The 14,184-nt window shown below is 40.5% G+C and overlaps 1 protein-coding gene across 3 annotated transcripts; it reads right to left on the bottom strand.

Moving 5' to 3' along the window:
- Nucleotides 1–2,332: 2,332 nt before the first annotated feature.
- Nucleotides 2,333–14,157, bottom strand: LOC139929693 (poly(rC)-binding protein 2-like). 3 transcript variants are annotated; one of them, XM_071922674.2, is made up of 13 exons: nucleotides 14,015–14,157; nucleotides 12,381–12,514; nucleotides 11,589–11,612; nucleotides 11,444–11,476; nucleotides 11,067–11,183; nucleotides 10,130–10,261; nucleotides 9,874–10,002; nucleotides 9,488–9,562; nucleotides 8,595–8,636; nucleotides 7,285–7,384; nucleotides 6,154–6,206; nucleotides 5,867–6,036; nucleotides 2,333–3,652 (listed from the first exon to the last, which is right to left on the bottom strand). In XM_071922674.2, exons 2-13 carry the CDS (start codon nucleotides 12,447–12,449, stop codon nucleotides 3,616–3,618), a joined length of 981 nt encoding a protein of 326 aa, XP_071778775.1. In that variant the 5' UTR covers nucleotides 12,450–12,514; nucleotides 14,015–14,157; the 3' UTR covers nucleotides 2,333–3,615. The 3 variants fall into 3 exon arrangements, with proteins under 3 accessions (XP_071778775.1, XP_071778776.1, XP_078139688.1); XM_078283562.1 differs by lacking the exon at nucleotides 2,333–3,652 and adding an exon at nucleotides 4,529–4,964; XM_071922675.2 differs by lacking the exon at nucleotides 8,595–8,636.
- Between the last annotated feature and the right edge of the window lie 27 nt (nucleotides 14,158–14,184).

The following is a 14,184-nucleotide window of genomic DNA, read 5'->3' as shown; positions in this document are numbered from 1 at the left end:
CTGAAAAAAAAAACACCTGGAAAATCACATTCCTTTGAATATAAATGCGTTACGGGGATGCAAAACTGAATGGGGGCAATAGTCAGACTGACAGTGCAACACCTCCTCCGGTCCCTCTGTAGCACCAGGCCCACGATCAACACACCTCACTGACAGGGGCTTCTGGGAAATCAGACCGCACTGTTCCTCAAATGAGGATTCGTACTACTATCCGTTAATGTCACTTGTCATCTTCCACATCCGTTTGTATTTTTCTTATTTCCCCCATTGGAAAATGTGTGTCATGCTATTTTCACATCATGTCATATTTCACTTTTCATCATGTCATATTTCTGTAAAATGTCTCCGTTATTAGAACATGGTTATGGAATCCTATCAGGGCTTCTGTAACATTTTATTCAGTTGTCAGCATTTCTGGGATGTTCTCCTGATGTTGCTGCTTGCACTTAATTTAATAATGTACTGATTTCCTAGAGATCATTGTGTCATTTCCTCTCAAAACATTATGCACTGACTCTAATTTATCATTATTTTACAATGAATTCATTTGATATTAGATTTTAAAAAAAAAACGAATGTTTACATTTTTCATTTGTGTTACAGTTTACGTTTTTTATTTATGTTTGCATCAGGGATTATGTTGTCATTTTCTACAATCTGTGTTTTAATATCAATGTAAATATGTGACGTTGTAAAAGGAACAAATTTTTAAAATGTGAGACTGTATCATTTGATGGTGCTGATGTTTTCAATTAGATGGCGCTACCGTATTTGAACCTCAAAAAGCTTATGGTACTAGAGTTTAGCTGCTGTTCATGTTTGGGCATCAAAACACAGGTAAAAGAGGAACAATATGTGAGCAATGAAAAAGCAATATGTCTGCTCTGACATCATTTCCTATCAAAGGTCCAAGGAACCACTGCAGGTTTTGTTCAGGGCAGACTTGCTTTTATTAGTATTGGGGTGTTTACTGTATTAAAATGCAATACCAGTTTGAAAACCTCACCCTGTGCATCTGGGGATGTACATAGCATCAAAAAAGCATGCTTGTAAAAAAAAAAAAAAAAAAGTATGGGTAGCCTATTGCGTATTTATGACTCAAAACACTGTCACTGTTTGTGACTCAGATCAAAGTGAAATATTAGATCCAACAATATGAGAAATATGAGGACAAATCCAACAAATATAGAGAGCAGATTTCTGGCAGCAGTTTAGTGACTTCTACAAACTTCAAGGCTTATGGATGAAAGGGGCAGCAAACACAGGTAAACACAAACAATACATAGTCTAATGATCTGGGACTGGGTTTCCTAAAGATATCTTAACAATACGATCATCCGGCTTCACTTAGTTCCAGTGGGACTAAGATGATCTTAGAGCTAAGATTGTTTTGGGAAAATCAACCCTGGGGCCACATTTAATTCTATATTTCACTGTATTATTGATTTAAAGTGATTATAAACACAGAGGAATGATGTCAATATCACTAATACTTCAAATCATGATAGAAATTACTTTTTGATTTTATATATCACAGAACATAGGAGCAAATCAGTGGGAACTGCTGATTCTGACATCAAAACCTTTTCATTGGATGACAACTATGGCTTAAACTTTGGCCTACTGGCAGAATTTGTGTAAAAAATTTTTTACAAATGAGGCCTATGATGGCATGATTTGTCATGGTCCACCTTTACTTGCTGTCTACCCCTAAGCTTCAACCACAGACATACTCAGTTTAAGTTTTACAACCCCACAATGTGGTTCATGAGAGAAGTTTTGGAGATGGAGACGTTCAGGAGTAAGGGCTCCTTTATAATACAGTCTGATATACAAATACTCTGATCTCAATGTGTTTGTGTCCTTTGACAAGCCTCCTTGTAGCATAAGCTTCAATTTGACGGTGCAACAGAAAATGCTGTTCCACTGATCCAACTCAATAAGCTAGAAATGGCAGCTTCTGTGTTTTATAGAGTTCTTTGGTGTTCATTTTCTGACAGGTTTCAATTTGTAAAGCACTTGAAACTCTGAATCTGCCCCCCTAACATTTAATACTACAAATCCTCAATCAGGATAAAAATGTTGCCAAAAAGCAAGACTACTGCCCTCTAGTGTCTCGGTCATGGAGGTACTTGTATGTTTCCCATGATGCCGATTCAAACAACCTCCAATGAACTGAAATGTTTGCTTTTTATACTGCATTATGTATTGTAACTGTACAATAAATATATTTAAGAAACGAACACTTTAAGATAAAATAAAACCTCATGCAAAATCTGATTTTGTGTGTTCAGTTTACTTCAAAAAGGTGGCCGAAAGAATTCTCAGACAATTTGTGGTTTGAGCATTTCACATCTTTATTTCTGTATTTTTTAAACAATGTTGTGGCACCCAGGTCTACAGTCTCAAAAACGTGCACAAAAGTTTTCTTTCCTGCAAATAAACAAAATAAAATCTGACTTGAGCAAAGCAAAGGAGCAGGAAACTAGTGTTAACTCATGACCCTTTCTTTGTCTAGTTTCAGAGCTTAATGATTCAGTTCTTAGCCTCATCACATTTAACAGACAGACCAGTCAGTGTTCAGGAGTTAATCCCCCTTTGGTAGTTAAAAAAAATATTTCCTCCATTTAAAACAAATATTCCAACTTTTTTTTTTTTTAGTATATATCAGTCTTTACAAAAAAAGCGAGGAGAACCCTCTCTGCTTCCTACCCCTAGAGCCAAACCCGACCCCAAAAACCTCCCATCCCCAGCAAAGTATCAACACATGATCACAGGGCCAAAAGGGGAGGGTGGAAAAACAGGAATGACATGGAGAGGGGGGAAAAGAAAAAAAACAACAAAAACAAAAACAAAAAGTGACACGTGTAGAAATACACAGTTTAAATTATTTGAAAAAATTCAATTGCAGTTCAGAGTGTTAGATCCATTTGTCATCATAACCAAATATTATCGGTGTACAGGTACAAGCTACATTTTCCCCTCGGTGACAAAGGTGTTTTACATTATACAAGCAATCAAATTAAAGGGGTGTTGGGGTGGGAGGGGGGGCTGTGTATACCAAAAGCATGTAAGTATGGAGATATATAATGGATAGACCGACTTTGAGGATTGGGGGAGGAAAGGGGGTAAATAAACAGTCACTCTATTCTTATTTTTGATACCTTTTTATTTTTCCTTTTTTTGTCTTTTCCTTTTTAAAGAAAAAAAACTGACTGTACAGAACTAAACCTATATGCCTATTCAGAGTTTTCCAACTCTACTTTTTTGTGATGGCAAAGAAAGAAAGGGAAAGAGAGCGAGGGTTTCATCCAACAACAAAACAAAACAAAACAAAACAAAACAAAAAAAAAAGAAAGTCTAATAATAAATCATTAAAACCTCCAACTGGACTCAAAAAGGGAATTAAAAACCAAATTGTTTTCTTCTTTTGACTAAAAACAAAAACAAAAAAAATAAATAATGAAGGCAGCAGATCAAATCAGTGGCGGTTGACATGACTTCAACTGAGGGAGAGGCGGCATAATATATAAACTTTTAAGTTGGATAGTTGCATTGACTGAGTATGGGAGCCGATGGTATAAAAGTGAGAGTTAGTGCAGATGCAGTGTCTTATCAGTTGGCTGTCAGTCCTGTGGCCTCAGAGGAGAGCCTGGAGAAACAGAGAGAGAGAGATAGAGACATACCGGGAGACCAGGGAGGGAGAGAGAATAAGGCATGCAATCAGACAGACAGGATCAATGTCAACCTTATTTACATTACACTATTATTATAAAACGTTACTCAGATAAGCAGATCGTTTCGATTAATTAACGGGAAATTGATGCTCTGGTATGAAAGGACCACTGGATGCCCCCCCCTAAGAGGAAGCTGAACCGGTCGGATGTCTTGTGTCTGGGGCAGAACAAGGCTATTCGAATACAAGTCGGTCCTATCAGTTTCACTTAGCAACTACTTCATCTAAAAGGGTGATTTGGTGCGATACCTGAGGGCAGATTACTTGGATTTGCGATTACAACTGTTCCTTATATGAGCAAAAATCATGGTGATACACATTATCATTTCGTTATGACACTTAATAGTCACTATAAAATTCACTAGCGGTTATCCACACATGAAACCCATTCCCATAAATCGAATACAGCGTTGACATCTTAAAGAGAGCCGCTACCTGAGCAGAGCTTACACAAAGAGAGAGAAATGCTTTAGTAAAACAAGTCAATTTAGTGAAATAGTTCACTGTCCATGCTAATTAAAGAGTTCAAAGTCCCTTAAAAACATAGCGGACTCACAACGCAATCCTTCGGAAGGAGAGGGAGACAGGGCAAATCAAGCTACAGGTATTTATTCCTATAAATATGGCAGCAGCCATGTTTCTGGCTTTATAACATTTCTGTGTGTGTGTGTGTGTGTGTGTTTTTGTAATAAGCGTGGCATGGCACAGCCAGATACAAAAGCAAGTGCAGGTACAGACAACAAGGAGCATTGTCAATACTTCAGTAGTAGTAGATGACTTATGTTTCCATCATTAGTAAGGGGAGAGCCTTCGCCTTTTAGACTTGGAGCCCAGCTCGGGGGCGATTTTGGGCTCGGGGGGGATGGAGTGGGTGGGGTTACTGGCCCCGCTGACAACATGGAGGGCTAGAAGAGGGAGGGGCTTGAGACTGAGGAGACTTGAGACACAGGCAGGAGAGCTGGGGAGCAGGGAATCAGTGGAAGAGGAGGAGGAGGAGGAAGAGGAGGGAGGAGGCGGCCCTGGAGCCAACAAGGACAGAGGGATGGAGGCTGAGGGGGGCACCACACAGGAGGAAGAGGAGGAGGAGGAAGAGGAGGAAGAGGTAGCAGCGGAGGAGGTGGTGGTAGTAGTGGTAGTAGTAGTAGTAGTAGTAGTGGAGGGAGGGCACAGGCTGGTCTGTTCAGGGTTCAAGGAGGAGGAGGAGGGAGGAGGTTTAGAGGACTCTACACTGTAGAAAGAGAGACAAGGAGAGAGAGGGACAACACAGTCGGGATGGGTCACAGGGTAGGCTGGTGAGTACTGGGGAGGAACTGGTAGGGGAGGGGAGGGATCACTCGGGGATGTGATCAAAGCAAAACAAAAATCCAGGATGTAAAGGGTTGAGGAGAGTAATCTTTATTAGAAATGAATGGGACCTATGCCACCCCAAAAAAGAAAGGTGGTGGTGATGGATCAATGTGGAGGTAAGTGAAGGGTTAAAAAGGGGGATAAACATTAAGTGCAGCCTGACAGAGAGCTGGCAAATGGCAAGGTGATGAATGCGATATTTCTGACAGACACATTGCATTGATGGAACGGCTGAGCATTAGCAGGGGTGGAGAGAGAAATGCTACTAACCGATTCACTTCAACAGCAACCAGAGTCAGTGCATGGCATAGGTAAGTAGGTAGGCCAGGTATGTAGCTGCATCAATTTATTAGTAAACTACTCTGAAGGCATGGCTGACAAGGTTGGCAGGGCAGGAGAAATTAAATCAAAGTGTGGCGGCAAAGCAGAACAGCATGGGACATAACGGCAGAATGAATGATCAAATTTAGAAAAGAATACAACCACAAAACTGACCAGGAAGGCCCAGTGACCGCTTGAACCTAATTTTAACACTCATAGTGTAGAATTTCATCAAACTACATTGATGCAAATAGGAAATGTGACTTCAAGTTAAATTGAAAGGATTATTAACATCCATTGCTAATACAGTGTTCTCGTTCTGAGATTAAAAAACAAACAAAAAGGAAAAAAACTAGCTGAGGAATGGTTTGAAAACCACATGTGAACATTTCGTAAGAAGGACTGTGAAGCCTGTGAATGAATAAATCACCTGTTGGGAGCTAGTTTTCCTACATATCTCACCTGGCGTTGATGAGGTACTCCGCCAGGCTGATGCTGGCAGGGGAGCCGGTGATGGTGACTTGGCGGTCGGTGGATCCGTCCACCGGATTCGCAATCTTGATCTGGGCGCCCGACATTTGCCTGATCTCGTTGATCTTGGCCCCTTGGCGGCCGATGATGCACCCAATCAACTACAGCGAGCAAGAAAGAAGTTACAGAAACACTGATGAGCCCCTGATGAGCATGTTAATAATATATATGCCCCGTGTCTATCATGTCTAACTGTAAAACAATGGTAAAGTACTTACATCATTTGGAATGGTCATCTCATGGGAACTAGTTTGGGCAGAAGCATCCATCCCTGACAGAGAAATAAACAAGAGAAAGATAACCCAACAAATAATCAGATAACAAAATCAACACTGAAACCTAAAAATCAATCTACAAGTAGAATGTGGACGACAGAAAACATCAAACACCATTTTCAATTGCTGCCTTAAAAAGGGAAGGTATTCAAAAATTGACCCACAAATTCCAACTGGAGAATTGTGAAATTCAAGATTCTGAATTGACAGATATGGATTTACAATAAACTGTGTTGAGGTCATATCCATCATAGCAGGTATGATAAAGTATAGTGGAATTTTGCCGAAACCTCAAGAACACAAACAAACCGGCTATCTCAAGAGGCATAGTAAACGAAATGAGACACAAATACTATTATAATCATACACCTGACGTATGATGTGTTGGATATATATTGGACTCAGATATTCAATGCATTTCAATAACCTCAACTACTGAAAAAACACTTTAGTTGCCTAGGAGTTTGGATGCTTTTTCCGCAGCACTAGTGTGCCGTACTGTATTCATGCTTACACAACACAGTATGTTTATCCATTCCATTTTGTTTACGGTTCAGGCACAGTAAAAGCGTGGTGATACAGCATCCTTATGTCTCTGATGCCAACCTGCTTTCTAAGGGTGCTGGCAGAATTCATGAAAGTGATGCACGAGCAACGTGCAGGGTCAACGGTCCGTTACAAGTGCCATTTAAAAAAATTTAATAGTGGAAAGTCAGAGAAAGCCGAGAAAAAGACCAAACATAAATAAACACAACGGAAAACCATGACAAAACACTGCAACAATGGGAAACTGAAGAATTACAAGTGCTAATCACATTGTGGACCGGCGAGAAAATGCAGAGCGATATTAATTCAGCCGAGCGCAACAGAAAAGTGTTTTCAAAATAAGTTGATACATAGATTATGTCAGAACATTGATAGGTCTGTTTGGTGGATTAACAATTGGAGGAGATGACTGGAGCTGATAAGAAAATGGGTACGTCACTATTTACGTTAACCTATAAAGGTTAATATGAGGACAAAGGACTAATCTTCCTTTCACTGAAAGGACATGAGCCCGGCCGCACTGCCTACCAGTGAATCCCTGGTTGCTTGGTGCGATGGGGAAGGGGCTCTGCTGCATAGCCAGCTGGTGAAGCTTGGTGAGCTGTGGAGAGATAGCAGCAGAGGAAGACTGTGAGAGCGAGAGAGGGGGCAGGGAGAGAAATGGAGAAAACACAGGAAGAGGAGAGATGGGAACAAGAATCACAGTCAGTACAGACATCTACAAAAACAAAAACACCCCCCAAAAAGGACTTCTCTCTTATCCTCTCAGAAAGCTCTACATAGATCACTGCTGTCTGACCTGATCATTGTGTTTTATGACTTGTCTATGTTGGGTACCCCAAAAGTATTCCTCGAAAGTGCAGGTTTCTCCCTTTGGGAATGTTTGCTTGAAGTCTTCGGGATGAGGGGAGAGCCAGTATACAGGAGGTAGGGAACTCCCAATATGCAGGGGATTACCTGACCAACACCAATACAAGATCCAAAAATATCAACTGAGACAGTTAGTCTCAATTTAGCATCACACTATAACGGTGGGCAGAGGTCAGGAGGTACTGTGTCACCTTTGTTAAAATGTGAAAAAATAAAACTAAAAAAAAAATAAAACCGCTATCCCCTTGACAAATATGAACAAATCACTTTGCTAAAGGGCCTCAGATCAAAAATGAAACCCAAATTTACACAGTATAAATGTCACCGTGTTACGTTTTATATTTGAGTGGTAGTTCCTGGTTCTGACACTAATATTCAATGGCAGGTAAGGCTAATAATGTCGGGTCTATCACATCCAATGCTCATGAAGGAAAGCTCATGAGAAAAAAAAAAAAAAGAAATATTAATTGAGTCGAGAGACAAGTGGGCAGAGCACGAGAGACAAAGTAATAATGAAGGGTTGGAGGGGAACATGTTTATCTGGGACAGACTAATGAATGAGATGCAGAACAAAAAAGGAAAAACAGAAAGGGTGAGCAGCAGGAACAGACTGTTATTCATGGAGGGGTGGAGAGTCTGGACAAACACAAACAACGAATGTCTATTCATTTACCAACTGTCTGCCAGTCAGCTGAAGAGCTATGCAAACATGTAAGGTACCAACAATGCTGCACTCTGGTCACAAAATCTCACAATGGTGGGTTGGAGGGAGGCATAACAAAATATAACAGAATTAGGGGTGAGTCCTGCTGCAGCCAAGTGGCTCCAACACTAAGTGTGGGTGGGTGGGCGAGTGGGTTTGGGTGGGTGGGCTTGGGTGGGTGTGTGCACGCGCATTAAGGAAAGGGAGACTGGTGATTATGGGAGGGGGGGGGGGGGGGGCATGTAGAGAATTCTACTGCACTTACATCTGGCTGTGGGATCGCGTGTTGTCCTTGTACGGCATATGCCTGAAACAAATGAGAACAAAGCTTTCATAGGCCTCACGTCTGACTTGTTGGTTAACTCACTTCTATGGCGACATACCCTCTTAATCTATATTTCTTGAAGACTCCAACACATCCAAGTTTTTGCTAAATTTGTGAAATGTAAAAACAAAAAAAGAAAAAAAAGAAAACCCTATTCAATACAAAGTCTTGTCCAAAGTCTCCACATTATTGGGAAAGAGAAATCTTAAAGAGACATCATAGTGAAATCAAGGAAAACTAGAAGGAGCTGGGGTTTTTTTTTTTTCAAAGAATAAAAAAGGGGTTTAGTAAGATGAAGAGCCTTGTTATGCCCACAAGCACTGGAAAAGGACTCATTAGAGTTTCAGTTAGGATCAACAACAGTGGGTGGGAAATAGGCCGCTTAACTTCTGAAACTTAACACTCGAAACATAAAACCAAAATCTGGAGAATCACACAAAGACAAGAGACAGCCCGGTAAATTCCCTCTAGGGCAAATGTTTGAGTATTAAGGCTATTGTTATTCTCTTGAAACAACTCTGGATGCTCTGAACAACTCTGAAGTATCTAAACTGAGATATTTGCCACAGCTGCTCTTTTCAACCGACTTTCATGGTATATACATGGACTTTCCAAGCGAATTCAAAGATATAAAATTGGCATTCTCATTAGTCAAGGATGTTAAACTTATTTTGACTGAAGCACATTCAAGGCCTTCCATCCATACGTAAACATTTTAAGGCACATATTATCCTTCACATATTTGCATCTAAGCCTCAAAGGAGCCAAAAAATGCCCCCCAAAATCATCATCATCCTGTGGGGTCCCTTGTCCCGCCAAGCTGTCGTATATACCTGTCCGCCTGCGAAGATGACTGGGGATCCTGAAGGCTTGGGTCGGTAGGGGATGGTGACCCCCTTAGGGGGAGACTGCACAGGAGGGAAGAGCAGATGGGTACACTATCAGATTACCAGCTAAGTGATCATACAATTGGTGCAAAATCTGAATCGTTTTTGGCATCAAATAACTTCATGGGGTTTTTAAACTATAACTGTATTAACACACTTAAGAAAAATCATCCAACTGTCACAATTCCAAACCCAGTGACATCAAGCTTCATGCAGACTGTTCAACATACAGCAGCCTGCAGCCAAGTGATCAACCCATTTCACATCATTCATCTACAGGTCAACATCAACTTGCCCTTCAGCTGCTTCATTGCATTCGTAAGTCCACTTACCTCAAGCATGACCACACAGATCTGCTTCACACACTCAATAATGGACTGAGGAGTGCCGGCAATGGTGATGGCACGCTCCGTGGAGTTGGGGAGCATGTCTCCTGCCACCTGTACCTGAGCTCCGGTCGACTGGAGCACACAAGAGGAGTGAAGTGAGACAAGAAGACTGACTGTATATCATCAATGTTGTAGCCTACTAGCCTAACTAAATTCCATATAACATAATGCTTAACTGTATGAAGGGTATAATGCATACCTCTCGGATTTCCTTGATCTTGCAGCCACCTTTCCCGATGAGGGAGCCACACTGGCTGGCAGGCACCACAATGCGTAGGGTCACTGGGGGCTTGCTGGTAGCTGTGCTGTTTGTCATTGAGCTGCTTATGTCCTGACAAAAATATGGAGATGAAGGTAAACACACTCTCTGGTGCCCAGGTGGTTGAGTGGACAAACTGTGTTGACCTGGAAATCCATCTGTCCATTTCCTCCGGCTGCACAGCTTCAGCTCTGGCTCATCTCATGCTGCAGCATTTCTTTCTCATCACTTTCTCTCTCACTCTGTCCATTTCACTTTATACTGTGAAATTGCTACTTCTACACCTGAACAGATAAAGGTGCTCTAACAATTATTACGGCCAAGCTTCACACACAGCTAGGGCTGGGCAATATATTTCAGTCATGAAAAATTACGCCAACATATGCAAAATGTTAAATAATCAAATTGATGTTCATTGCATTGAACTGCATGATAATATAAAGTATGAAGAAACTAAGCAATTATCAAATAACATTCCCTAAATTGTTTCAGATATTGTTTTGTGAGAGATTTTAATTAGTATTTGCTTTTTATCATTAATTCAGACAACAGAGTTGTGTATCACGATAACTTGATATAATTTAATCACAATATGATTCTATTGAAAGACGATAAATGCTCAGCTCATAAAAGCAGCTAGTAATTAGGTTTTAAGTATATATTCCATGGTTTGACAAATATTCAAATATAATTTGACAATAAAGGGCTTAAAGAGTCCCTTATGTTCAATGTTTGAAAATATCACTTAGTTAAGAGTTGCTATAACTAGAATTTGACATTTGACTAAGCAGATAAATATGTACAAATTCATAATCATTTGGATGAAAGAAACCATGATGGCAAATCTAGAATATCCATGATATTACTTGGGACTTACCTCTTCCAGCTTTTCAATGATCATGGAGAATGCTTTGAAGATGGCGGTGGTTGGACCTGCCAAGGTAATGATCCTCTCAGGACAATTGCCCTCAGAGATGTTGATGCGAGCCCCACTCTACAGATAAAGAAAAAAACAAGAGTTTGGATTGGGTGGGTTCTTGTTTCAAAACAATTCCCTTAATTCTTAATATCCTCACATTAGATGTACACATGCTAGTGGAAAAACCTCAGATCGCTTCTAATGTTTGTTTGAAAGGGACACAAGAAAAGAGCAGTGATTGGAAGACTTCTGATGTCTCCTAGTAATTATAATGTAACAGCCACTTTTGCTGTAAATCATTACTAGTGTAAAGAACTAGGTAGAAAAGAGCTCACCTCTTCTCTCATCTTCTTCACAGATTCACCTTTCTGTTAGCAGAGGATCAAATCAGAGTCAGTTTCATCATCAATTACAGAAATAAATCTTGCAATAATCATAAACACAATCAACATTTCGATCAGAAATTATGCAGAAACTTACCTTGCCGATGATGCTTCCAACTTCCTGAAATAAGGAAATGGATACAGGTCAATTATGCTGGCTAAATCATATTTTTAAGGATGTCATTTTTCGCTACCGGGGAAGCAGAGATCAGCTTGAGCTCTACATCCATACCTCATCTTGTTTGTCAGGCAATGAAAAAGCCTTAATACTTCGTAATGAGGCAATGAGTTCTTCCATTATTTGGAGAACAATTTGAGTTGTGGCTTTAGAGGTTAGATAAGCGCACCCCATTCAGCTCTAGAAGAATTTTCCCTACACTCATAGCCCCTGGTTATAATCCACATTAACAATAATAATTTTACTGTACAACTAAGAAAACAATGGCTATTAGGGTTTTTGTTTTTTTGTTTTTTTAAACTGCTTCAAAACAGGTTAAAACACAAACAACCATTAGTCACTCATGTTAGTCATGTTAACATATGCAAATGTTTTATCATCAATCTTGGAGAACCGGTGGCTTGCAAGTTGCACAATAAAATCATTTTGGCTCATGTTTACTATTGCCAGAGGCTGTGAGTGTAGTGAAAATAGTTCCTCAACTGAAAGGGGATAGGCACATCTGAGGCCTATAACCCAATCTTCATCCTCCGGAGTCACATGCAAAAACACCATTCATCTTTGCTGAGAGATACAGGATTCTATCACCAAATCAGGACCCTTATTCATCACATCAAAGTCCTTGATACGTCTCTCTGGGACTTCATTACCATAAATGTAATGTCAGGGACTATTACGGTGCCGACACAGGCAGCTGATGGGTGACCTCACCTTGCCATGCATGAGCAGCCTAATGGTAAGGGTGACATTGAGCCCTCCTTCAATCACACCGGAGTCCATAACTGCCTCTGAAAGGGAACGTAGCTGTCCGTGCAGAACTGGGGTCTTTGGTCAGCGAGATGGATCTGGTGGGACACACAGACAAAAGAGACAGACATGATATGGAGAGGGATGATGACGTGACAAAATTAAAGAATGACTCAGTGAGAAATCACACAACGTAGCTGCTGATTAGGGAAAACAAAACCAAAAAAACAAACATGCAGTGTCCTTCTAGTTTCATTTATAAAAAGGTGGCTTTTAACATTGAAGGTATCTCTAAGAAAACATTCCTATAGTGACGTATAGTGTCTGTGGTACTCAATAGTGAGTTTATAGAGAACTTATACTTCATGGTATTTATACCGCCTGTGGTATGACTACAAGATTTTCTGTGGTAGTTTTTTGACCTATAGTCCCTGTGTAATTTTAAAGCTTTGCCTTGATGTTTGTGTAGTATCCCTCTAACTTATATTACAGGATTACTCTCATTTTGTTTTTCGTTTGGGATAGATTAGATTTTAAGACAGATACTGCCTACTCCTCAGCAAAAAACTCTTGCTGAATACAGACGGAAAGCTACAATATATAAGCTAATATATGGCGACAGATAGAAATGCCATCGATACACCATGTTGTTGAAGGTCCCTGCATCCTGATTACCCAGCTCCCTATCCAATAAACTACATGATCAAAACACGCAAGTCACTCCTGACACCTGACCGTGTTGTGGCTTAAAAGCTGGACGAGAAATTAGTGTCATAGAGGTGATTATTGGTAATAGATATAAGAGCTGGTGTGTACTACGAAGAATCAGTCAAATATAGGTTAGGGCTACATTGTGCCAAATAAAGGATGCTTGTTGTGTGCATTTATCTTTAAGAATTTGAATGCTGCCCAAACCCAATTTAAGTCTCCAATCAAATTAAGTAATATTGCCGACTCCAACTTGACGCTAATTGAAAAGCATAGGGTTAGCTTGTTTAGCTTGATAGCTAACGTTACCTTTATCATTATGAATCAAGTTTGTCAACAAACCCGTGCACATTTATAGTTATCGTACCCTAATTTGGCGAGTATTCAGCAACATAATTATTTCCATGTGTGTTTGGCGTAAAAGGCAGCAATTCGTATGATTAATTTGCTTTCATTGGTTAGTTAAAAGTAAGTCAAATCAACTGTTAGTTGTGAGTGCGCTAGCCGGTTAGCATCTGGGTCGCTCGCCTTGCTGGGGGAGAGGAAAATGAATGGAGCATGTGTGCGCTAAATAGCAAGCTAGCTAGTTAGCTTAACTATGAATGACTGGCCAGATGTCAGCAGCCTACATGGCGAGGTAGTTGGTCCTCTTTTTCACTTGGTATCGGCAGTACACAGCAGACAAGACTGTCCGAAAACTGCATTAAAATGACAATAAAGTAACTTCCGTGTGGCTAAGCTAAGTAATTCTCTGTGGAGACTGCATGCTCATCACGCGGCCTGTTAGCACACTGGCTACCTGGCTGCTAGCTAGCTAGATGCTGGGCGCGATTTCTTTCCGCTAGTTCTGATCACAACAAATATAAAAACAAACCTAAAACAAATCTTACCTGACTCGTGCGCTGAGATGTGATCGGGGGGAGGGTTGGGGTTGTAAGGGTAGAAGGGGAGAGGTTCGGGAGGGTAGAAACCCGGGGGAGAGTTTAGAAAGGACTCGGGGAAGAGGGAAGAGTGATGTGAGATCGAGCTCCACTCCTTTACACAAAGACAACAAAATTAT

This window comes from Centroberyx gerrardi, chromosome 5 (assembly GCF_048128805.1).
Source record: "Centroberyx gerrardi isolate f3 chromosome 5, fCenGer3.hap1.cur.20231027, whole genome shotgun sequence".
NCBI lineage: Eukaryota > Metazoa > Chordata > Actinopteri > Beryciformes > Berycidae > Centroberyx > Centroberyx gerrardi.
Note: the sequence above shows the minus strand (reverse complement) of the source record. Positions and strands in the feature narration are given on the sequence as shown.

What these genes read in the sequence shown, in the direction of transcription:
- LOC139929693 (XM_078283562.1), bottom strand. Translation starts at nt 12,449, where the DNA reads ATGGACTCCGGTGTGATTGAAGGAGGGCTCAATGTCACCCTTACCATT. An exon ending in GGCTGCTCATGCATGGCAAG is followed by an intron (nt 11,613 to 12,380) that starts GTGAGGTCACCC and finishes TCCTTATTTCAG; the next exon opens with GAAGTTGGAAGCATCATCGG. An exon ending in ACGCGATCCCACAGCCAGAT is followed by an intron (nt 7,385 to 8,594) that starts GTAAGTGCAGTA and finishes TCGCTCTCACAG; the next exon opens with TCTTCCTCTGCTGCTATCTC.